The 24,542-nt window shown below is 43.8% G+C and overlaps 10 protein-coding genes across 10 annotated transcripts; 7 read left to right on the forward strand and 3 right to left on the reverse strand.

Annotated features, from left to right (window-relative positions):
• The first annotated feature begins 1,558 nt into the window (after positions 1 to 1,558).
• Positions 1,559 to 5,212, forward strand: BYT42DRAFT_570279 (uncharacterized protein). The gene is made up of 8 exons (XM_051568377.1): positions 1,559 to 1,700; positions 1,801 to 2,175; positions 2,254 to 2,359; positions 2,440 to 2,670; positions 2,743 to 3,275; positions 3,415 to 4,648; positions 4,716 to 4,883; positions 4,964 to 5,212. The coding sequence occupies exons 1-8, from the start codon at positions 1,614 to 1,616 to the stop codon at positions 5,116 to 5,118; spliced, it is 2,889 nt and encodes a 962-aa protein (XP_051422739.1). The 5' UTR covers positions 1,559 to 1,613; the 3' UTR covers positions 5,119 to 5,212.
• A 104-nt stretch (positions 5,213 to 5,316) lies between these two features.
• BYT42DRAFT_343859 (ras guanine nucleotide exchange factor domain-containing protein) lies at positions 5,317 to 6,856 on the forward strand. Its single transcript, XM_051563134.1, has 4 exons — positions 5,317 to 5,429; positions 5,513 to 5,932; positions 5,992 to 6,081; positions 6,192 to 6,856. The coding sequence occupies exons 1-4, from the start codon at positions 5,406 to 5,408 to the stop codon at positions 6,747 to 6,749; spliced, it is 1,092 nt and encodes a 363-aa protein (XP_051422740.1). The 5' UTR covers positions 5,317 to 5,405; the 3' UTR covers positions 6,750 to 6,856.
• A 480-nt stretch (positions 6,857 to 7,336) lies between these two features.
• On the forward strand, positions 7,337 to 8,596 carry BYT42DRAFT_570288 (uncharacterized protein). The gene is made up of 3 exons (XM_051568378.1): positions 7,337 to 7,563; positions 7,647 to 7,907; positions 8,002 to 8,596. Exons 1-3 carry the CDS (start codon positions 7,506 to 7,508, stop codon positions 8,238 to 8,240), a joined length of 558 nt encoding a protein of 185 aa, XP_051422741.1. The 5' UTR covers positions 7,337 to 7,505; the 3' UTR covers positions 8,241 to 8,596.
• A 1,384-nt stretch (positions 8,597 to 9,980) lies between these two features.
• BYT42DRAFT_570292 (HAUS augmin-like complex subunit 6 N-terminus-domain-containing protein) lies at positions 9,981 to 10,849 on the reverse strand. Its single transcript, XM_051568379.1, has 4 exons — positions 10,320 to 10,849; positions 10,188 to 10,255; positions 10,110 to 10,130; positions 9,981 to 10,003 (listed from the first exon to the last, which is right to left on the reverse strand). The coding sequence occupies exons 1-4, from the start codon at positions 10,744 to 10,746 to the stop codon at positions 9,995 to 9,997; spliced, it is 525 nt and encodes a 174-aa protein (XP_051422742.1). The 5' UTR covers positions 10,747 to 10,849; the 3' UTR covers positions 9,981 to 9,994.
• Positions 10,850 to 12,331: 1,482 nt separating this feature from the next.
• On the forward strand, positions 12,332 to 12,562 carry BYT42DRAFT_497693 (uncharacterized protein; the record flags this gene model as incomplete). Its single annotated transcript, XM_051564514.1, has 1 exon — positions 12,332 to 12,562. A coding segment is annotated over one exon (231 nt), but the record flags the coding sequence as incomplete, so codon positions are not given.
• Positions 12,563 to 13,417: 855 nt separating this feature from the next.
• BYT42DRAFT_546128 (NAD binding domain of 6-phosphogluconate dehydrogenase-domain-containing protein) lies at positions 13,418 to 14,396 on the forward strand (the record flags this gene model as incomplete). Its single annotated transcript, XM_051565863.1, has 2 exons — positions 13,418 to 14,279; positions 14,350 to 14,396. The coding sequence occupies 2 exons, from the start codon at positions 13,418 to 13,420 to the stop codon at positions 14,394 to 14,396; spliced, it is 909 nt and encodes a 302-aa protein (XP_051422744.1).
• A 466-nt stretch (positions 14,397 to 14,862) lies between these two features.
• On the forward strand, positions 14,863 to 16,422 carry BYT42DRAFT_497264 (CigA protein; the record flags this gene model as incomplete). Its single annotated transcript, XM_051564484.1, has 1 exon — positions 14,863 to 16,422. The coding sequence occupies one exon, from the start codon at positions 14,863 to 14,865 to the stop codon at positions 16,420 to 16,422; it is 1,560 nt and encodes a 519-aa protein (XP_051422745.1).
• Positions 16,423 to 17,589: 1,167 nt separating this feature from the next.
• BYT42DRAFT_479401 (PUA-like domain-containing protein) lies at positions 17,590 to 18,873 on the forward strand (the record flags this gene model as incomplete). Its single annotated transcript, XM_051563665.1, has 2 exons — positions 17,590 to 18,254; positions 18,333 to 18,873. Coding segments are annotated over 2 exons (1,206 nt in total), but the record flags the coding sequence as incomplete, so codon positions are not given.
• Positions 18,874 to 19,406: 533 nt separating this feature from the next.
• On the reverse strand, positions 19,407 to 22,051 carry BYT42DRAFT_496854 (kinase-like domain-containing protein; the record flags this gene model as incomplete). Its single annotated transcript, XM_051564457.1, has 7 exons — positions 19,407 to 20,307; positions 20,356 to 20,506; positions 20,564 to 20,755; positions 20,908 to 21,039; positions 21,152 to 21,248; positions 21,313 to 21,600; positions 21,767 to 22,051. 7 exons carry the CDS (start codon positions 22,049 to 22,051, stop codon positions 19,407 to 19,409), a joined length of 2,046 nt encoding a protein of 681 aa, XP_051422747.1.
• Positions 22,052 to 23,040: 989 nt separating this feature from the next.
• Positions 23,041 to 24,200, reverse strand: BYT42DRAFT_344067 (uncharacterized protein). The gene is made up of 4 exons (XM_051563135.1): positions 24,022 to 24,200; positions 23,914 to 23,943; positions 23,736 to 23,836; positions 23,041 to 23,672 (listed from the first exon to the last, which is right to left on the reverse strand). The coding sequence occupies exons 1-4, from the start codon at positions 24,088 to 24,090 to the stop codon at positions 23,255 to 23,257; spliced, it is 618 nt and encodes a 205-aa protein (XP_051422748.1). The 5' UTR covers positions 24,091 to 24,200; the 3' UTR covers positions 23,041 to 23,254.
• Between the last annotated feature and the right edge of the window lie 342 nt (positions 24,201 to 24,542).

Raw genomic sequence — 24,542 nt, forward strand, 5'->3', positions numbered from 1 at the left:
ACTTGAAGTTTGTTGCAAAGCCTGACGCTCCAACGTCACAGTGTTGCGCCAAGGATCCCGCTCATCGTGGCTTCCACCAAGAATCCACGCCATGGCGACGAATCCCAGTAAAGCTATGACAATGAGTAGACCATATTGAACAAATCGAAAATCGTGCCTATGCATCCAATGAATGCTTCGATATATGAAAACAAAGTTCAATTTTCTTTTTTCATTTACGAGATCAAATAATAGCAACTTTTGGGTTTCACAAGCCCCGACACAAGAGGATCGCCCTTTTTTAGAGGACACAGCAAAGTAGACGTGGTGTGATCCCATCAGTAACGGGTTTATTAAAATTTATCCAACTTGCTCTTTCTGATTCAACTTTTTTAGAAAAAAAAGGTAGAATTATGATGGAAACAAGTGATGCGAATACAGTCAGGGTGTAATCGCCGTAGAAACACCGCTGCATTATACACAATACCATACAGAGTCAGACAGATCCGACGATGGAATAACCAAATTTTGTGTTGTAACCGTGGCTGAGCTAACATTGACCGAGAAAAGTGGCTTTATATTGCGGACGATATTATTTTTTTAACGGTTTAACGTCCCTGAACGCCTGGAGGGTTGCGATGGAACGATCTATTATCGGTCACGGAATAAATAGAATCTGCAATAACCCAATGGTGCTGCATGCATATGCTAACATAGCAAAGGAACCACAGCACCACTACCTACGGCAATGGCGTGCAGCCTAACGTAGTACCATATGTCATCAAAACTATGGTAACACTTTTGGAGATTGATTTGGCATTGTCTGTGACAAAGCTGTGACAATAAAATTTGAGAGCCATAGCGGCAAGGCATCAGAGAAAAAGCGTTCTCGTGGAGTTGGACGGTTTGTCGTCAAACTGTGATCAGAAAGATTTTTTGTTCGTGTAGTTCACGATACGAAAATAGGTTGCAACGTATAAAATAGTTGCTCCAAAAAGATGAAGTATGTGCGCATCCATGCGTTAACCACTGCAGGAAAAATAAAACCTGTTAAAACTAGCTGATATGTGGGATGGATGATCTTGCACAATTGCAGTTTCAACTAATCCTAATATGTATCATCGAGTTTGCAACCACAGAATAACAGTAATTATCGTCAATGACGACTATTTGTATTTTTTTGTTTCTTTACCAATCAGGATCTTTACTGTAATCATTCAGTATCGCGTGCAAGTATAGTATTCCAAGAATTTTCAGGCTTCTGTCTAGTTGGTTTTCTTTTTTAGACTTCTGGTTTAGCCTCCTTCAGGTTTGACATTATCCTTGAATTTTTTTTCGTGGATCATCTTGGATCCCCTGAACGCATTTGTATTCCGCGCGCGCATATTGAATCTCCTTGTTCACGTCTTGATGTACTGTGCATGGTAAAAACAAAGCCAGATAAGAAATCAGGGGATAACAAGAAGGGAGGAGCAACACAAACAGAAGATGGAAAAAAAAAGTCAAAGAAAAAAAAAATTGGGCGAAAAGAACTCCACGGGACTTTTTTTTGTCATCACAGACTCTGTTCATCACTTTGAGGGAACTAAAAAAAAATAAGCACGTTTTGTTTCCTTTTTCTCTCGTTTTCGTTGATGGCGTGCTCACAGAATGATGTGGAAAACCTCTTAGCCAAGTTGCAATTGATGCATCAACGTACTTCGTACGAGATGACCCATGGAGTAAGCCATCGTATCTGACCTTTTTACCTTGGGACCCGTTGACTTTCTCAACTGATGCCTGCAATACCAATTTTTTCTTTCCCATTGATTTTCATTACAGGTCGACCAATTGTGGAAGACATTGATATCCGCATTGACAACTGTGCTTACATTAATACCGCACGTTCTTCACTCCACGACTTTCACTAGCACGACGTCTTCACAGCTAGTTACCATATTGAGTGCTTCGGCTCTCCTATCGTCAGTGATTCGAGGTCTTATTGCCACACCTTCCACGGACGCATTCCTGGTCACTGACAACCTTGATTCCATCGAATCATCCCAAGACTCACAATCCACACTTTATCAAAACTGTATCTTTACCATCGAAAAAGAAACCAATGCTATTTTAATCCAAGTGCAACGGATACGAAGTTTGTTAAAGTATCATCAGACAGACACTTGGATCAATCATGATGAAGCCACGATCCGCCAGGTAAAAATAGGCACGACAATCCGTATGCAATTGCCACTGTTTTTTCATCAGAAAATGTACTTTATCTTACTGTTGCAGGCTCATTGGTCATCTCTATTCATGCACGCTCGTCATCTCGTTGACGCCCTGCTGCAATTTGCACTGACGACTTTGGAGAAATCTTCCGCGTCCTCATCCGATTCAAGTAATTCATATTTTTCCCGCCCCGCACATAGGAGGAGACAGAGACACGATGGCTCATTAAACTTTTTATACAATCAACAGCTTTACTTTTGGATAGCCAAACGCCAGATTCCGCCACCAATATGTCATTGCTGGTGCCTGAGCCTCTGGCCCGACGGTCCATGAGCGCGAGTCGAAAATCCGCAGAAGAAATCTTTGTTCACCAAATGAATCGTACTGCCAGTGATTCGATGGGATCCTCTATGTTTGCATGGCAACAGCGGCCAGCTCAAAGCGTGGAAACTCCCAATCTTCCGACGAAACCAGACTCGAGTAAGTTGCCATGCCAGCTCATATACGTCGCTACGTTTAATTTTTTTTCAAGCACTAATACGCCGTATGGAGTGGGAAAGCGGTTTATGCGTACCATTACCCTTCTTAAAAGCAAACCATCTTTTTCAATGGCTCAGTTTCTTTCACATCATCGACACACGGACGACCACAAACAATCACCATCGCACCAGCTGCCGCCGCCGCCACAGCAGCATCCATGTGGGCGGTATTCGCAGGACTCGGATTATTCGACGACGTGGAATGAGTTCAATAATGAGGTGGTTTCTTCATCCCTGAGTGCCATCAGTAGTACCAGTACAAAGAGTGCAAAGAGCGCAAAGAGTTCTCAAAGTAGTAATACATTGAAAAATATCTTTGGGTCACGAAAAGATCATTATGGATCCAAAGCGGCGGCCGGCCTCGGTCTTCACTCTGGCATTCGATCCAATGGCCATCCTGTTGGTGCTGGTGCTGGTGATGCGGCGACACCTTACCGCGGGTTGAAAGATCTGTTTGTTGTGATGCAGCCAAGTCATAAAGCGGTGGCATCCACGCCTCTGGACAGTTTATCAGGCAACTTTTATCGTACCAGTGGGTTCCAGGAGGTGAGTTTTTCTTTTTTTTTTTTTCCAATTGGGTTGAATTTCACCTAGTTTTTTTTTTTTTTTTTATTGTTTTTCTTTTGGGCATCTTGCCACTCAATGAATTGAGGGGAACGGATTATTTAGGCTGATCTCCTTATAGACTTTACTAGACACACCAGTTCATCCCTCCTATACGACCTCCCAATTGCCTGTACCCCAAAGTAATATCATAAATAGAGCGGACCATCCATATGAAGTTGTGCCTTCTTTCACCATGAGAAAAGGCCCGCCGTCTTCAGCGGTGCAAACCTTGCGTTCACCTTTTGGGAAACAAACGCGAATCCACATGATCGATTCCACCCGCAACGACATGACCATTGCTGATGCCATCCATCCTCATGCGCCATCGCCCTACCAACGACACAGTATGACCGTTCACTACTATGATGATCCTCATTTTTTCCAATACGACGATTTACCGTCACCGCCTCCGTCCGCTCCACCCACGAAGTTGACCGTCGATGATTTCACCCATTATGATACCTTTGATCACGCTTCCAAGGCCGCCGTGGCTGACCAAGTCGATCCAGAAGAGGATAATGAAGATAATCACAGTGAAACGAACGATCACAACTTTTCAGAAGCCTTGTCATCCTCGGATTCATCTTATTTCTCCGCTCGATCATTTTCTTCCCAAGCGACCTTGCATTCACTGCTCGTCGGCACATCTGAAACCACCGTGATCCAAGCTTCTTCACCCGCGTCACCTGAACGACCAGCCGATCCTCCCATGGATGGGTACTCCAGCAAAATTATTTTACGCAAGGCCGGCCGTCCTGCAAGTCCATTGACATCACCCCAGTCAAATCAATTAACTGAGGAGCTACCTGCACCACCCGCATCCTCGATTTCATCCTCTGCATTACCACCTATCAACACCAATACCACCATCGTATCCGCTAATAAGATCACCCCATCTCATCCTTCAAATCATCCTCCACCGTCCCCTGTACCGGACACCAAAGAGCATGAACGATTTCAAAGGCCACCGACTCGGTATCTCAAAGATGCGCCTCCAAGTTTACCTGGACGCAAAGCGTCTAGTATCATGCAAAAGATGATCACCAAGGAAGATCATGGATCGCCTTTCACCGTGCGCCGACCTTCTGTACCTATTGAAAAATCGGCAGCTTGGGTGAATCCACCTCACATTCCACCGAGGACGAGCAGTATGCCTTCGTTTCACACCGCCGCCAAGGAATCATCGTATAGATACAAACGTGAAACAAAGCGCATGGCAATGAAACGATCCGATGCCAAACAGTCACTGGTGAGTATCATGTCCTCCAAACGATCCGAGGAGATTCATCCATTGGCCAATCTTCATCTGCAAGGTGAGTGTAGGACCCTGATTGCGTGAGTTACCCGACTCCACGCAGAAAATTGAATGAGCTCGTGTAGGTTTCTCCAATCAATACAAGCGAACCCGCAAGGGTAAAGGCAATCTTTTGCATGTGTCAGAAAACGGAGAAGATGTTCTCCTGATGGAAATGGGTTCTAGCAAGCTCTTTGTCGTTGCAGGTACATCGGCCAAACTGCTTGCTAAACTTGCTGACGAGACCGCTGAAGGTAAATCCCCACGTGAAACCAAAAAACAAAGAAACCATCCGAAGCCGCCCATCATTGAAATAGTCTATTGGTCTTGGTAGACCTCGATTACATTGATACCTTTTTATTGAATCACCATTTTTTCATGCCATCCACGCAATTGATCAATGACCTCGTGGCCCGATTTCATTTACAGCCGGTACCTGGTGAAATCGAATATTACAGAAAATGGCAACGTTGCATTCAAGTCAAGTAAGCTTTCTTTAAATTTTTACCCTGTGTAATTTTACAAAACCATGGTTCTGCCTTTATTTCTACTGTTTCGACAAGTTTGGAATTTTCGCTAAAGAGACATGACCAAGAAATAATTCATGAGGCAATGATTCTCATTACATCGTTTTATATAGAGTTATTAATGTTATTTCGCGATGGATCAAGTTACAGTTTCAAGATTTCAAGAACAGTCATGTCCTGTTGGAGAGTCTGGAAACTTTTCTGCATCAGGATCTGCCAAAGACAGGGTTTATTGCAGAGGCCAATCGTATGAGGGAATCCCTCGAGTTTCAGGTAAAATCATCCAGATCATGCAAAATTTTCATCTAAAATAACGAGCATTCGAATTTTAAAAATTTCTCGGATCGACGGAGTAGTTGGCTCAACATGCTCGCAAACGACACTCATTGTTGGCCACGTCGTCCCGAGGCATGATACTATCGCATCCGGCGTCACCTACATCCTTCACTGCACCCATGTCACCGACGCATGGCCGTCGTCCTTCTACTACACCAAGTTTGTTATCGTTGGTCCCTCTTCACCATCCTGTTGCTGACCCCGCTACGCTGTCATTGACGGCCAGCGTATCGTTATCGACGTTGCTTTCTTTTGAATCGAAACTTATTGCCCAGTATCTGACCTTGGCCGATTTCTACATCTTCAAATGCATTACCTCGTACGAATACTTGCGAGGTCGTTGGCGAGATACTGACAATAAATGTCTCAACAATACACAATCCAGTGAATGCTGCTGCCAAAATGATTACATTGGCATGTTAACCAAGCGTGCTAATATGGTAAATGCCGAATTTCTGGGTCCTCCATTTTGAAGCACGCTAACATGGGTCTCCATTAGCTAAGTCATTGGGTCGCGCACGAGTTATGTACATTAAAAACGTCCAAACAGCGACGAACGACACTGAGAAAATTTATTGAAATAGCCAAGGTAAGCTACCTTCTACTTTTGCTATGACAACATTAGAGGGACTCATCTAGAATTTTTCACTGTATATTTCTATTTTATTTTGTACCACCCTGTAACCCGCATGGATTTAGTATTGTGTGGAATGGAATAATTTTCACACCAGCATGGTTATCACCATGGGGTTACTGTGTCTTCCTGTCCAAAAGTTGGAAGAGTGGCAATCGTTGCCCAATCGAGATGCCAACACATATCAAGCGCTGCAAAACATGCTGGATGTCGGTAATAACATGGCCATTTATCGCCAAGCGTTGGCCAAAGCCAACGGGCCTACGATCCCATTTTTTCCGATGGTGTTGAAAGATTTGACCTTTTTGATGGACGGCAATCCGACGGAATTGGAGAACCCCGGTCAGGGTCCTCCGTTGGTGAATTTTGGGAAATTCAGAACGCTGGCGAAATTTGTACAAGACATGCACAATCATACGAGCGAGAACTATGGGTTTGCCGGTGACCTCGAGCATCTGGCATTCTTCCCCGGGGCATGCAAAATTGCCTTTGATGACAAAAATGAAGCCCACTTGGACGTCGTTGCTGAAATGGTGGAAAACCGGGTTCGACGAGTCTCCACATGCTATACGGATCCCCAGTGTGAAACCCAGCTCCTACTCTCTTTGAAAAACTCGGAATGAATAAAATAAAATAAGAAAAAAAGTGCAACTGCTTCGTTTGGATTGCGCTTTTGGTGGCTCATGGATAGTCTTTACTTATCTTTGTTCCAGTTGACAAATAATGTCCATGTGTTATAGCAGTAACGAATAAGAGGGCACACGCGCTAGCTAGTGGTGGTGTCAGATCATCTGAAAATAGCATGTGTAGCCAAAGTCTCCCTCTTTATGCAATCCTCAACGGGAATAAAAATAACAATGCGGGTCACCGTTGCCAAGGAGATGGCCACCTACAGCAACCAGTTCAGGGTCCATTTTGTATCGATGGGATGCAAGCATTAGCTCGTTTCTTTCATCTGTAAAAATAAAAATAAAAGAGGACAAAGGCCAAATAAAGGTTAACGTCATTTTAAAATTTTATTGCAGAGTGGCGTGATATATGGTGTTGGTGCACACATTGGGAGCCAAGCAGAAAGAACCCAAAAATTCAAAATTGGATTTGGCGTCGCCATTGGACCATTTCAACAAAGCGAGCAAGAAAAAAAGTTGGTGTCACCATTGAACCATAAAGGCTGATGATCCATTCCAAATAATAAAAAGAAGGGGATCATGCACTATTTCTGATTTTTCCCCCCTTCCCTTTTATTTCATTTTGAAGGTTTGACATCAAACCAAGTTCTCCCTACCTGTTATTGGTCATTGCAAGCGCCCACAACATTGTTGATTTTTTTTTCCTGTCTCCGGGCCCAATTTTCCTGTGTATATTGAGTTTATTTTGAGATGAGCGCTCAGTCCAACCCACCATCGGAGGCTCCGAAAGACTGTTGCAAAATAGCAGGTAAAGTTTATAACACTGAGAAGCATTCAAACAAAAGATAGCGTGTATTAATTTCCTCCCTGTTGTTGTATCTTTGTTCCCAGATCCACCTTGCAGTCACAATGTCGAATTACGGCGATCCCTAACAGCGTTACCGTTATCCCTACCACCACCTCCATATTCTGCTGCGTTACCTTTATCCGACTATGCACCCTTGACGCCTTCGAGTTCCGCTACGTACCACAATATGCAGTATCCTGCTTATGGATCCACCGAGCGAAGCTATCGTCCTACAACTGTCCTTCATATGGACCCTTCACCTTGCCCTCGTCATTACACAAACGTACCTTCTCATCCACAATCATGTACGTTTACCCATGACCGTCACCATCCCTTTTTGCCTTTTGTCATGGTGATAAATGAAAACTATGATCTCATAATCTTCTTTCATTTGCACAGATCATGCACGGGCGTCAGCTCCCATATCATGGACAGCCTTGTCCCACCACCCTTCCTGGTCGGGACATCATCACTGGTTGCCTATTAGTACAAATGACGAACAAGAAGACCAACGATCACTAAATCAATATATCAAAATTGTGCTGGCTTTCATGCTTTGGTATACAGTGTCGTGGTACATATTTTCCTTCAACGATAACGGCAGTATCCGCAGTTGCACAGAAGACTTGACCATGTAGGCGTGCCTGTGTTTGTACGCGATGCCACAGTAAATCAAGGTTGGCAAGTGATGGTGCGTCCACGAAAAAAGAAACCAGGTCACGTCATGGTGTGGCCAGATGACAAATACGGGATACGGTCCGTCGAGGCTCATGATCCTCGCGTTCACACAAACAATAAATAGTGACACTACCCGATCCACGTATGCGGGATCACATTACATGCTACCATATTTTTTGCTAATCCGTACAACCCTTTGAAATACAACTTAAAATTGGATCGTACAAAAAGAAAAAGAAGACTTGGATGCATATATGCAATAGCAATGGACTCATGATATAGCTTTGCTGCGCTGGACGAGATACAAATAAAGGTCATTTTAGAATTGCTTCATCCAGGAAACAGAAAAATTTAACTTCTACAGCCATCTTTTTCCTACGAGTGTCACATCAGAAAAATGAAAATGACATTAATTTGCGTTGATGAGTTTCGTACGAGCAAGGTATGCAGCCGTTGCGACTCTGAGACACTTGAAGTGCGAGACGAACATAGTTTGATAAATGAAAAATGGGTCCACAAAGTCTGCCATCGATTCAAACAGCGGACCATATTTTCAGCAGAGGCCCATGTTGCATCCATGTACAACCATGGTTTGGGTGGCGTCAAGGGTTATAATTTATCGTGTGTGTGTGTGTGTGTGTGTGTGTGTGTGTGGCAAATTTCAGATAAACAGGATGATCATGGGTACGGTAACAGATGGATTTCAATTTTTACACGAGGGTAGACAAAAAAAAATGAGGAAAAAAAAAGTTGAAAGGTGAAAATTCATCGCCGGGATGTCATTCAGCGAGAAAGAACTGGTCGATGGGATCGTACGCAGAAGAAATGGTGGAAGATTTGTTCGTCGCGGGTGGTGGTGATGGATCGTGTTTTGTCGGTAATTCTTGGTATCGGTTCATTGGATATTTGAGAGGATGATACTGGTAGGGCCGATTCACAGGAGTGCGATTATGCTGCAGATCGTGGGCTACTTGTTCGACAATGTCGTGGCAAAAAGCATAAATATCATCGATACTGCTCGGGGATGCCTGGATCGATGGTATTTCCAATACATGATCGACTTCAGATCGCCGCGCCTCCATAAATTCCTCATGACGGATACGTTTTTTTTCGGATCTCAATGGACTAGCCTCCTCTGATAAATAACGTTTTTGCGCAGGAGTTTTGTTATGCGTAGCCAACACCAATGAACGGTCATCGATGGCATAACTGAAAATCATTGAAAATGCGAGAAAAATCAGCCAAGTAGTATGCGACATAAGTAAGGGTGACGTTTACCTTTTATCAGGAGAATGACTCGATGATACATCAGCGATGATATCTTGAGTTGGATCTTGATCATCGGATAATGTGATGAGTGTTGATGAAGGGTTCGACAAAGCCCGGTCTTGCTCGTCACAGTGGTAGACTCCTTGTATTTTGGCCTGCTCGACGGCGCGGGAAAATTTCGATACATCGATCAGCTGAGCTGCCCTCCGGGGACTGAACAGCTCTATTGATATACGCCGAGAGGAGGAAGTACAAGTGGTACTGGTGGTCGAATGACTCCAGCTTGAATGATCATCCCCATTTCTTCGTGATGATGATGACGGTAACTGCAGAGGCGAACCGTTGTCAGCCTGGAACGGTGATAATGGAGCTGTATATTTTGTGCTAGATGCCAGCGGGGATGATGGTACGTGGAAGGGTGGCGATTCCGGTGAACAAGGTTGATTTAATTCCTCTACAAGTAAAGGTGATTTTTTTGAGCCCATGTCGTCCGAGGCAGTAGCTGATGATGGCAAGGCTTCTGCCTCTCGATTATCAGAGGTGACTGCGCGTAACCTTACGTCTTTTGCACTTGAAGGAATCTAGATACACATGTGAGAAAAATGCAGCACTTATCAGAAATCTATGACATCCATTACCGTTGTCTGTTTTATTCCAGTATCTTTATCACCCGTCCCTGAGGCATCGATGGATGGCACGAAAGTTGCTATTCATGTCCAGATCAATCAGCTATTTCCATTTTTGACAAGAACCATTAATCGTTTGCTTACTGTGAGCTTTTTTGCGTTCTTGAACGGCTTTCAAAACATAATTGGAGAATGCGAGCATGAGATCGTTCATGTGTTGACCGTGACAGTCTTCGAGGTAACTGCGGCGCAAGAGGATGTGAGCGGGTAAGTGGTTTTGACGTTTGAGTTCCTGTAGCCAATGAAATGCGGCCAAGCGATACAAGCGCGATTGGGAAGTGTAATGAATAATAGGCCAACAATGGCGAAAATGCGTACGGGCTCGTGCTGGATTCAGCTTTTCGAACAAAAAATGGCTGGTTGCTTCAAAGGCTTTATTGTTGTCGGCGAGGCGCGTGAAAATATCGGCAGTGAAGGAAATATTGGCAAATGCACCTTTGGCGTGAAGGCTTGGGCGAAATCCTAGACAATCCAGGTTGTGTAGGAAAGCGGAAGCAGTAGCATTCGCCATGAATCAACAAGCCCTAAAAGCCAAAGAACACAACTCGCTTGAATCCCTCCGCATAATTGGAGCCACCCACATATTCAAAAACACAGTCTCATCCATGGTCGGCTCCTGAAATTGATCCTCTGCAGTGTGCCACTCTCAAGGACACTTATTCTTCAGGTCCTTGAGTGAGTAAGTGACATAGAGTAGATAGATAACTCTCACACATCGCTTGAAATTTTCTCAAGAGGAAGACAATAACAACAACCCGTTTTATTAACGTTGTCAAACCCTTATGTCTTTTGGGGGGGGGTTTCCACTGCGGGAAAATTGCTCCTGGTATGATAATTTACGGGTGATACCATTGATGTGCCAGTCGACCTAGTATCAAAAATAATCAAAATATCTTGCTGGAATCATTAACCTGGTATGAAATTCTATTATGATAGAACGTCAACTGGAATTTATTGGTATGAAACTTTATCGTAACAAGTCGTACACCCGCTGTGCAATGGATACCACCTGCTACTGGGATGACACACTCTTACATTGAGTGACATTCGTGAGACAAAAAGTCTAACGCAATACGGCATAACCTGGGCGAGACTCTTGATGGAACTTTGGTATATTAATGTCAATACTCTGGCATACCATGAAATACTTTTAATGAACAAAGCAGCACTTATTGACCCCCTCCATTCATGTCCCGCTCAAGGTTATGATAGATCTACAAAGATGTGTGGATATGTTGGGTATTTAAAAAAAATGAGTTATTAAGCTCTTTGATTGATTGAAGTGTCGTCAAGATATTTTACCTTTGTTATTCGATGCAGCAAATATCGAGACCTTCGCGACCGAAAAAAAAAAGAAACGATACAAATATAAAAAAAAAACAATAGGTGCGTCTGTAAAAACCCCCTAAAGACCCTGTGGGAAAGAAAAGGAGGAAAAGAGTGCAGGAAGACTATAACTAAAATACAAATATACATACTACAACTACAAAATAAAATGGTCGGGAAGAAATATCAAGACGATACCACGGGTGGCAATCAAAGAAGAGGAATCTCAGGAGGACGTGTAAGCGCTACCGATGAAAAAGAGAGCCACACCACCGACAATGCCCTTTGACGACAAAAACCGGATTGGCCACATTTGGTGCGCGAACAAAGTAGAAAGATTTGGGGGGATGGATGGCCAAAAAAAAAAAAAAAAAAAAAAGGTGGAAAGGGAAAGATAAAGTGTGGTATATCCACTACTTGTCGTATTATCCATCCTAGACTGGTGTTCCCAAACAGGAAAGGTCGGGATCTAGACGTGTTTCCATTCTGAGTGAGCTTCTCCATTAGAACACCGATTGAGCCTCTTCATCCATAACTTGGATCTATATCAATTCATACGGGTAAAGCTGTCACATCACAGCATGTGGATCCTTCCTAATACACCTTATAACCAAGGACTACTCACTGATAATTATTAATTCCGACTCAAGACTAAAGTATAAATAGGCAGATCACATTAATCGAAATAAAATCATCCAACAGTCTCAAAGGATTCTCATTGTCTCCTTTGTTCTAAATTCTCTCATATATCACAGAATCTACGTTATCAAGAAATTGGCCAGACCACCTTTCCACGTTCCTTGGAGGAATTAGCATCATTTATCAATTCGAAGAACATACGCACTCTGCTGATGGTAACGGAAACCTTTTGGCGGTCGTGCCGACCTTTGGAAGGAGAAGAGCTTGAGGAGACGAAACGCCGCCCGACACATTCTAGTATTTACTCATTGATTGATTCCACCAAGGATCGGCATCGGTATTGCGCATTACGCTTTGAGTGATAACGTCAACAACATCTTTCCCCCCCCCCGAAACACACAGACACACATGTCTCATTACTGTACAGCATCTGCCATTGTTTTCCCTAACTGCGTAGCGATAATCCCAAGCGTAGTTAGAAGCCAAAATCAATGTATATATAATAAAGAAAAAGAGAGGAGGGGAATCTTCAAAAATGTGGTAAATTGTTGTCTCAGATAGCCAAAGAAAAAACGAGAGTCATTAGAAAATTACTTTGGCAAGCTTTTCAGAGGCCTCTGCTTATTACAGCACTTGTCCACATACTTATGAAAATGTTAAACAAAGCCTTTGAACTCACTTAATACGATGTAAAGATTGGAGCATGATCGAAAGATTTCCGCAAAGTTTTCCGCTTCCTTTGCTAGGAACAGACATGTTCACACGACTTGATCCAAGATAGGAAAATTGAACCATAAAGTGACTATAGTTTTCGGAATGTCTGATAGTGAGATCCGCTGCCAAGTTCTACAGACGCGACATTTTTATTGTGGTCATGGAAAACAATATGATGCCATTGCGGTTTTGATCGACTTACTTTCACAGCAGTGTATCTCGTTATACTATAAATCGATTACAAATCGGCGCGTGCCATGAAGGCAAAAAATTCTAAAAAACCGCTGCGAACCCCCGTATGCCACGACTTAGAAAGACGCATGAAAAAAAAGAGGTTTTGTAGGGTTATGTTTTGCTGGGGTCTTTTTTTGAAAGATGGCGGACTTTGGGATGAATTTTAACGCGCGCACATTCGAGGTGAACAAATAAAACTGCGCTTACAGTTTGGCACACTGCATTTTCGCTTTGCCTCTTTTTCTTTTTATCGTATCATCCCGAAAATCATGCAAATTGCTTACGTTGGATTGGGAGCTATGGGATTCGCCATGGCCGGGCATATTGCCGATCGCTTGAAATATGATGGTCAGCCTCCGTTGTTGGCATACAATCGAACCAAAGCGCGAGCGGAACAACTAAAGGAAAAGCACCCCGTGCAAGTAGTCGACTCTTTGGCACAAGTGGCTCAAGCCGATATTATTTTCACTTGCCTTTTAAATGATAAAGCGGTTCAGGAGGTGGTTCAGGGTTTGTTGGACCAAGGACTGAAACAGAATACGATTCTCGTCGAGCAGTCCACTATTGACCCGGTCCTCGCACAGGAACTGGCCAGCAAAGTAGCCAACGTCGGTGCTCACTATATGGCGTGTCCTATCATGGGCCCTCCTCTCAAGGCTCAAGCCGCCGACTTGACCATTCTCATGGCCGGACCCATTCCACAAAGATCGGCCATCAAGCCATTGTTGGTCAATGTCATTGGCAAGAAACTGATCGAGTTGGGTGAGCCCGTTGAAGAGGCGGTCAAGCTCAAATTATGCGGCAACTTTTTCATTACAAGCGTGATTGAAATGCTGGCTGAAGGTCTTACGCTGGGTGAAAAATCCGGTGCAGGACAAGACAAGGTCGTGGAGCTGTTACACTGTGTTTTCCCTGGTACCCTTCTTGGGGCGTACGCGGATCGCATGTTGAAGAACACTTACAACAGCGAAGTCCACTTCCCCATCACTTCGGCCAAGAAGGATGTCAACCATATCCTGCACTTGGCTCGCAGCTCCAACGTCGATTTGCCTATTACCGACCTTATGTTACAACATCTCGATGAAGCACAAGCTGTCAAAGGCGATGTGGATCTGTCAGCCGTTGTAGGTGGTAAGTAGAGAGACACATATAACATTGGCTATAACCCCCGATGGATCCAATACTCATTATTATTCAATAGCCCTGCGACAACATGCTGGCTTGGATTTTGATCTCAACAAACCATAAGCGTACCAGCAACGCCAATCCATTATCTTGTTCTCTTGTTATTGTTCCATTTTTCGTGCTAAACTACCTTGATGATGAAATAAAAATCTTGTCATACTAGAATACTTTGTTTCTTCGTCGACATCAAGCTGCCGAAGCTTCAAGCTTTAATGGATCTTGTTAAATATATACAAGTAGTGAGTGGCTTTTAAATGATATTGATGGAGCTTTCTATCACTGCCGAGCCATAATATGCTTTTGACCTCCTTTTGAGTATGAAAAATTTCTTCGGATCGTGAATCTTTTGGACTGTGTGGTGATTGCACTGACACTTTTTTTTTTTTTAATTTGGTCGGCCACCTCTTTTTTGATCCTCATCCTTCTTCTCATCTGCAAATTAAGGCAGGTCATCCTGTAGAAAATGGTGTTTTCTTCGCGAAGGAGAGTGGTTGCTCTTCTAAGCATTGGCGTTTGTTTTTTAATATTCATGATATTCTCGGCGTATCCTCGTCATACCCTTCATTCGCAAAAGAACAGCAACATCGTGGGCCACTATGAATTCTCGTCTTCATCGAACAGTCAACCACCACCTTCTTCTCGTGATCCTCCGGCCCCTATTGCCGTGATATTTCCTGATCCTTTTGCTTTCCATCAACCAACGCCCGGTGAAAAATACATCACGTATCTTCCCCATTCCGGATTCCACAATCAACGCATTGAACTTGAAAATGCGTTACTGCTGGCATCTTATCTGAATCGAACGTTACTGTTGCCGCCCGTGTTTCTCGGCAATCCGGCCATGCCGTGGCTGCGGTACGAAAAGATGTACGAACGTTTATTGTTGCAGACCAAGCGCGGTCTCGAGCATTGCCCTCGGTTTGAACCAGACGAATCGATCCCCGCCGAATGTCTGAATTATTTTCGATGGACGAGCGTGCCTTGGTCGTTTTTCTACGACATGGGGGTCTTTCAAGATAAAGTACGGATCGTGCAAAGAAACGACTTGAGTTTGGAATGGATGTACGAGTCCTTGGGATTGACAGAAAAGAATGTACGGTTTATGAGGGATATGTCACCGTATGAATTCCGCGTTTATGATAATCCCGCTTCCACGACACCTCTTGCCAAATTTGTGAACCGGATCGAATTAGCGTCGCTGGAAGCCATCCAGGAGCCGTTGATCCATTTTGGGTCCGTGTTTGGCACGTATCGTGTGCTTGCGCAGACGGAAGAGCACGCCGAGTTGCTTCGATTTATTCGCACCCACATGATCTTCAAAAACCCGGTTCTCGTCGACACGACAGCGCGAATTGTGGAACAGCTAGGTGGCGTGGGGTCGTTTGTGGGATTGCATATACGAGTAGGGGATGGTTTATTCAAAGTCCGTGCATCGATCAATGTGGACGACATATATCACGAATTGGTGAACAAGTTCACCGATCTAGATGTAAGTCAAGTCAAGGCGTTGGAGGAATACAAGCACGATCAAGATCGTCAGGAAAATACCGATTACGAGGTCCGTCAATTGCGAAAGTTCCGACCCTTGGAAGACACTGCCAAGCCGGTGGAGGTGCATCACCCTCCTGCAGCCGAGTTAGAAAAGGTGTTGGGTCCGCGGCCGGAGATTGCATTACCGTGTCAGGCCGCCAATTCAGTGACGGAAAAGTTCCAAAAGACGGTCATTTACATTGCCACCGACGCCAGCGATCCTCGAAACAACCCGCTGTTGCGCAAAATCTTTGCCACCTTCCCCTGTGTATTTACCTTGTCGGATTTCGCCAAAGAACTCAGCGATTTGCAACGGATTCAGGTTGTGGAAGAGAAAGTGAAATTGACAAGCTATCTGATTCCCATGCTCGACGCCATGATTTCTGCTCAAGGACACACATTTTTCGGGACCAAGGACAGCACGTTTTCCAGTTACATTGAACGGCAATTGCATCCCGTTTATACCAACAAAGAAGTCAAAGTCATGAAGGTGCCTGGGAAACAAGCGACGGCTGCTGTCACCACCACGCAACCGATCGATGGCAATTTCCATCCATGAAATTCGACATGAACATTTCCAAATCCGTCCCGAATGGTCGAAACGATCGATCGAGAAAAAAAAATTTCAACATTTACGCGCCATTTTTTTTTTACAATTGGTCTCTCTTGTTTTTTTTTCCTACTTTTCCCTTTTTATTCTTTTTTTTTTGTTCATTATCATCGATCATGCATCCTTCTTTCTTTCCATCCATTGATCGGTCCTTCATGTATAAATAGAATCCATACATTTGCATATATGGACGAGGTAAAAAAGACCTTTTTTTACTGATTTGTCATTTTCATTGACCATTCATTTTGTGGGTATCCTTTTTCTTTTTCGTCTATCCTTCTTTATTTATTTATTTTTCTTTGGTGGTTTCCCCCTCGCCCGTTGTCGGCGGGCTTCCTTCGTCGGTAATCGCAGCAATAACCGTGCATCCAATTAGAAAACGAGGTGGAAAGCCGCCTACACCAAAAGGCAAGCAGCTGATTTGTCTGATGAACTATGGAAGCACACTATGTAAATAGCGCGAAAAAAAAAATTTCAGTAACAATAATATGCAACAGAAGACTGACAATCTTTTTTTTTCTTTGCATGTTCCATTGATGCGGGCTTTGACTGTTTCTTTTTTTGATTTCCAAATTGATCCGTTTACCAATTTTTTTTCTTTGGCTTTTTTTCATTTCAAAAATTCTCGCCTTTTCTTAATTGGGGTTGATCGTTTGTTTTGCACCTGTTTTTCGTCTCTGGTATTTTTATTTCATTGATTGATCAGGTTGGCTCCATTATCGAACGAAATTGGAAAAATTCAAGCTTTCGCAGAAACGAGTACGCGAAGACGACGCAGACGACGACGACGGGGAGGTTTCGACGGTACTCGGCCATGCGAAACGGGCCCGATCCGCAGTCGAGGAAACGCTGGCAACGATCCTACAGTGTCCAGTCTGTGAATCTAGCTTGGAGAGCCCACGAACTTTATCTTGTGGATACACTGTATGTCATCAATGCACGCAAGCCTTGGAGAACCGACCTTGTCCTTACTGCACGCATATCCACACCCACTGCCAATCCATGAATGTGAATATTTTAGTCCAGCAATTGCAGTCCATCTATACCACGCAAACCGGCGCCACCACCCCCAAGTGCTCTCTCGATAATCTCCGTCCTCACATCATCAACGCATCGGAATGTGCCATTTGCTGCAATCGCTTCTACAAACCCACCACGACGCCATGCGGTCACACATTTTGTCGACCATGTCTGCTACGCTCGGTAGATCATCAACGCAGCTGTCCATTTTGTCGCCAACCGGTAAAGACGGTGGATAAACCTTGTCAGATGCTTTGCGATTGGCTGGGTCTTTTCTTTGATGATGATCAGGATCGTGAAATGGACATGCAATTGGAGCAAGATGAGGACACTGTGCCCATTCTCATTGGATCATTGGCATTTCCTCATGTGCGTTGCGTCATTCATATATTTGAACCACGGTATCGTCTCATGTTACGAAGAGTCATGCAATCATGCCGTCGCCGATTTGCCATGTGTCTTGTTCAGCGATCGTCGGCGGGCGATGGGGAACCGTTTGCAGAGTATGGTACCATGTTGGAATTAACTCATGTGCAGACTTTGGTGGATGGACGATCGATTGTAGAAGCGATTGGATCTCATCGCTTTCGGATCAGTTCACATAGTGTTGTGGATGGTTATCATGTGGGTCAAGTGGAACGCATTGATGATATACCCGAGGAACAAGAACAGGCTCGAGAGAGACAGCAGATTTTGAGTGCTAGTGCGGCCAGAGCAAGGCAACAACAACAGCAGCAACAACAGCAACAGCAAGTGCAACAGTTTGTGAGACCGCCGACAGCGATGGCTTCTGTTCGTCCGGGAACACCGTCTGCGCAAATGAGACTTGCGGCTGGCAGTCGTCCTTATATGACTGGTATGCTAGGTACGCATCGACCTTCATGGGCTGCTCAAGCTCATCCACAGACCCAGAATCCGACGGTTCGATCGCCTTGGTTACAGATGCATGTCCAAGGCCTCAGTTACCAGCAAGCGAAACCCAAGTCGACCGCCCTCGCTTCCTCGTCGGCGTCGGCGTTGGCGAAACCAGCTCAATCTCAAGTGGCCTCATCATCGACCGTCAACAGAGAGGAACAAAGCACTGATGATTTGCTGGATGATTTGGCTTCGTTCATTGATCGCTTGATTTCCCAGCAGATACCCAATACAAACGATCGGTTCTCGCAATGGTTGGCTGCCATGGGCGATCCGCCCATTTCACGTGGTCCTCGTCGTGATCGGGTGATTCTGACCTGGTGGATTGCTAATATGATGCCTTTGGATGAAAACGAGAAACTCAAGTTACTTTCCATGCGTTCCCTGCGTGAAAGAGTGTTGACCATCACAGCGTGGGTGGATCGTTTTCAAGATCAATGGGCCTATTTTTTCAACAGCCAATCGTTCACTGGCTCCTCGTAACCTTCTTCTCTTTCACTTTGCCTGCTATCACCTCTCATCCTTTCATCACGGAAATCTTCTGGCCCGCGTCGCACCCGTACTCATGATCTATATGATTTTCTTTTTACCTGTCATCTTGGAATCATCTTTTATTTATTTACTCTATTTATTCATTTTTTTTTTCCTATTCACATTGTTCCCTTTTTTTTATGATTCACGGTCTTTATACTCTTTAATGACTAACATCTCATCATCTTCATCACACGATCCTTTCACACGTATTTATAACATTTTTACAGTAATATGCAAGTTCAGTAAATCCCACTATTCATAAAGTTTGATATTAAAAAACGAATCTTTGTCATGTTTGGTTCTCGTACAAAAAAAAGGGTCATAATGATATACAGAAACAAAGGTGGATAGGAGAATAACAAGTAGGATAGCAATGAGACAAAATTGAATATGATTTTTAACTTGTTCTTTTTTTTTTGATAAATATGGAACCACTTTTTTTCAGTTATGATGTTGATACTTATCTATCTAAAATCATTCATACTGATGACGCCTGTGATCCAGCCACCGGCCATTTTAAACACACTGGATGAACCTTGTTGTTTGGAAAACCGCAAACCCACCAGCTGACTCTTTCGATGGGTCTGTTTGATATCAATGGTAAATACTGCTACCCCGTCCTTCTTCTTGTTACGTCGAAGACTTTCGGAAATACTGGAACTTCGACCATCGATGGAATGTCGCTGCTTGGTACGTCCAAAGAAAGAGGTGGTCATGGACGAGGTCAAATGAGACAGAAGCGGTAAGGACATTCGCTTTGTTTGAGCCCGTGAACCATCTTCTTCCATGGAAAAGGCGCCGTTGGTCGTTGTGGCAACCGACCCTGTCGTGGACCGACTGCTGTTTCGGCTTTCACGTCGCCGCACGGGAGGTGGAGGAGACAATGAGGCATCAGATTTTTGTGCATCGCGAAGGGTGAGAACACATATTAATTGGGTGGGCGATTCCTGAACAAAGGTAATGCCCATCAACTGGCATGTTTCTTTGACCAAGGTCATGACATCTTGGGCTACTCTGTCACCATTGCATACGGCCATGGCCGGATTTGGGATATCTTCATTATCCGAGGCACCCACGGTCGACATGGAAGACGTGGAGGACGATCCGGAAGACAGCGAAGGCGGCCGAGACCCTTCGGGACGCGTCAGTTGAAACCAATACATTTGATCTTTGTAATACCGTTGCAGCATTTCCGACAATTTCAACGATCGTTTTCCCTTGTCAAGTTTGAAAGATGGCATTATCGTGATCAACTTGGTTGATCGCATCCCCAGACGACGTGCTCGTTGACGGATGGATTGAAGTATTTCGGAACGTAGCATTTCTATCCGCTGATGCTGATAATGGTAATGCTCGTTGCTGGAACTGTAGTGGGTGGCAGTTCCATTGACGACTGGCCCCAGATCCCCGCACGTTTTGGTCGTAAAATAGGTGGATGCATTCACTGGATGGTAAATAACCGTTCGCTTGACGGCAGGATAGCTGTGCTGGCTGTTTTCAAGATCTCGGATGTACTGTCTTCGTGCATAATCTGTTGGGCGTCCATTGGCATGGACAGCTTCGTCTTCGTTGACTGGACCCGTGGTGGAGGCTTCATCGGGCATCGCCGTCGGTTTGTGACTGTCGGTAATGGGACATGGCAGGAGGTGATTGTCTGTTAACCAAGCGTCATCTTGAAGGGCGGCACGCACGCTCATGCGTCGTCGGCGGTCCACCTGCAGACATTTCCGAATCGTACGCTGCAGATCTATTGACAAATTCGATGGCATCGGAAAGTTGCAGCTGCATACATCCTTTTTAAGTTCGCCGACGGCTAAACTCACGTTGGAAAAATGTGAGAAATGAAAAAGAAACAAAAAAAACACGGAGATCATCAGATATTGCGTCATTCAAAAAAAAAAAAAAAAAAAAAAGCATACACATGGCATGCAAGGATGGTAAAGGCCAATGATATTTTTCACTTACTGTGTGCATGGGAAAACGGTTCGAATCCGGCCGTCATGCGAAACAGGGCCACACCAAGACACCAGCAATCGACTTCAGGTCCGTAATACTTTTGACCGCTGATAATTTCTGGACTGTAATATAACATGGAACCTGAATGACGAGTTAGAAAGCCATACGAAAAATAAGAAGGACGGGCGATCCATTCAGGGGAAAAAAGACTTCGATAGTCCAAAAGTGGCTTTCGGTCACTGATTCGACTTACCACAAATAGTTCGCAATCGTTGCAGTCCGAATCTATTGCCTAACCCAAAATCGGCCAGCTTGACAACGCCATCGGGGGTGATTAGAATATTCGGTGTCTATGACAATGTAGACGTTTACAAACTTTGTTCAACAATAAGAGAATATATATTTTTTACTTACCTTCAAGTCACGATGAACCACCCAACGGCTGTGGCAGAAACTGACAGCCGCCACCAACTGTCGAAACAGGTTTCGTGCCTCCTTTTCTGTAAGAGTACCCCCCGATTTTTGCAGGTATTCATCCAGGTTGTGACCGGGAACATACTCCATCACCAGAAATAGCGAATCACACGTTTCGTATGTCTCAAAGAGTTTGACGATATTCGGATGATCCAATACCTCCATCAAGTTGATTTCTCGTACCAAGCGCGACATAACACGGTAATCATGTGCTTGCTTGTTGATGATCTATCATTCCATTCTATTAAACCATTGCTCAATGTAATCTATAGGGTCGTTTTGTTCCTTGATTGTTTTATGCATTTTTCATTTTACACATATAAAAGTGCATGATGATAAAGTAATAAAGGAAAAACCCCCGTGGTGATAGGGTAGCAACTAATTTTCAACCTACCTTAATCGCCACTTGGGTTTGAGTTTCAGAGTGAGTGGCGAGCATGACCCGACTAAACTTTCCGTTTCCCAGTTGCTTTAAAAAGGTATATGGACCGATGCCATTCAGGAGGGTATCTTGATTATTTACAAAACTCGTTGAATCAGTGTTATTATTGCTGTGATCATTATGATTGGGCGAGGCTTGGGTATTATGACCGTAACTATGATTGCTGTGGGAGGTGGTATTATTGTTATTATTAGACGGAGGTGGAGGGTGAGCGGCGGTATCGGACGACTTTTTCATCAACGGCAGTGAATGATGTTTGTTTCGTTTCAGGGTCTGTGGAATAATCGATTTAATCATATTGACGGCCAAAATTGAAAGTGGTTGAACAAGCGCCGAGAATTCGCAAAACAAGTATTATGAAAGTAAAGATGCAAAAAGGAGAATGAAAGAGATGACAATGTAGATTAGCAATGAGCCAAGAAAAAAAAAAAAAAAAAACAAAAGCCAAAAAAGAAGGAGTAAAGTATATGTTTGGGAAAGGGGCGTTGAAGAAAAAAAAAGCAATGCGTTTTTAGGTGGCAAAGAAAAAGGAAGATCAAGAACTGAAAAAGAGAACTTAAAAAAAAGTCAGAGAGGGAAACAGGGAGCTTCTTCTTGTTCTTCGGCTTACTACTGTTCTTGTTCTTCTCGGCGTATTTATCTGAGAAATAAAAAATAAAAAACGAGCCAAAAAGAAGGCACCCTTTCTCATCCTTTTCGCCCCCTTTCTGATCGTCTTGTTCTTTTTGGGGATTCAGGTTTCTGTAGTCGTTTGATCCTGGCCAGCATCATTTTAGTTTGCCTCAATTGTGCAAGACACCCACCATAGCGTTTCATGCTTGTCAACAAACATGCATTTTTGATCCACGTCAGCTGGTCAACCAATCATCATCCGAGTGGCAATTCTTCATGTATCACCCTCCATCTATGCAAAACAGAAAAAAAGGTTCAATTCAATCCATTATGTTTCTACTTCAGCTTTGCGGTAATGCATCTCGCACGTGTAAATCAAGGTTCATTCCACTCGCTTGTCGTTTTTGAACACCTTAACACCTTGTTTTCCACGTGGAGATCAAGATTTCTCTATTATTACTTGAATCCAATCGCATCAAAGAAACTTTTTGATACGCTTCTATATTCCTTGTGTCACCATCCTACATGGAATGAGAGCGAGAACCCGGACCGAGAAACAGTAAAAAGAAAGCATGCAAATAAATTAAAAGAATATGCAAAAGAAAAAAAAAGAATTAGCGAATTCAGAATGTTGTACACTTTTTAATATGATGTAGCAAGAACGAAAAAAAAAAAAATATTAGTAAAGCAAAAAGGGCAATAAATCAAACGCGAACAATGAATGTATCAGCGAATCAAAAAAAAAAACAAGATTATCAGGAGAAGCGAATCATGCTGGGCTTGCATTTAACAGTGAGAGAGATGAGAGAAGATCACGCATAATAATTATTAAAGGAGAGCCAAAGCGGCAACACCAGCACCCATGATGGTGACCATGGCCTTGGTATTCATGGACATCTGACCAGCAGCATTATCGGGAGTAGTACTAGCGGAATTGCTACCTGAGCTCTTGCTACCGCTCGATGAACCGGTAGTAGCGATAGTGGTGCTGGCGGCAGCAGCAGCGTTCTTGGCAGCGGCACCCGAAGGGGAAACTGGCATACTGCCATTGGTAGCGATCTGAAGTGGGTTGGCGGTACCCTTGCCCTCAAAATTGAAAACACCAGAATAAGCCCAAGTATTGGTCGATGACTGACCAATACGGATCCAGTACTTGCCCTTGGCGAAATCGTTCAAAGGATGAATATCGTATTGTTTCACAGAACAATCAACAGGTGTACCGGGAGTCGTCACGTAAGCAACCAGACTACAGATCACAGAATTAATGAGACGTAACCATCACCCGACTATTTTTTTTCAGAAAACCTACTTGGCATTGGTGTTGTTACCGTTCAACATTTGAATTTCACACTTGAGATTGGCTTCAGCAGCCGTGGTAGTCCAAGTGATATTTCCATGACCACCGGCAGTCTAGAGATGGAGTGAGTTGGTCATTCCCATGGAGTAGATGAAGTACGCATAAATCAAAAAAAAAAAAAAAAACTTACCCAAAGCGAATCAGCCCAAGGCGTCACCACCTAAATACGGCATAATTCAATTAACATGCTCAAATAACATTCCTGATTTGGATCCCCAAGGGTTGGGTCTAATCTTACCGTAATGGCGGCGTAAGCTTGTGAAGCAGCAGCGAGCATGGCAAGAGCAGAAACAAACACGGACTTCATTGTGTATTTTAGAGGATGAATGAACGGAAAGGAAAAGGAAGGTGACGAATTGCGTGAAAAGCGAAAAAAAAAGCTTGAAATGAGATGGATGAAGGGACGCGGGTGGCAAAAGGAAAACGAAAAATTAAAAAAAAATTATTCAAACGGAGGGTCCACTTTATATATGAGAAACTGGCTGGGTTTGGAGTGTGTCTTTTTATAATCCCTGTGGCACCGAAAGATGATGATGATGTTCGGAACAAAGAAGCACACGTTTTCAAATTGTCTCAGCTGTTGCCTAAGATGCCATGAGAGAGGAGACGCAGATGAAAAAAGGATTTCCGTGGCTTCTTTTTTTTCTTTTTCTTTTCTTGGTTGCGCGCGGAAGGGGCAATGTTGGAAGATGAGGAGACGAAAAAAAAAAAAAGGACAGAGACAGAGGGAGTTGAGATGGATCTATATCGGGAGGTTTG

Source organism: Radiomyces spectabilis, assembly GCF_025331425.1.
Source record: "Radiomyces spectabilis strain NRRL 2753 chromosome Unknown BYT42scaffold_7, whole genome shotgun sequence".
NCBI classification, from domain to species: Eukaryota; Fungi; Mucoromycota; class Mucoromycetes; order Mucorales; family Radiomycetaceae; genus Radiomyces; species Radiomyces spectabilis.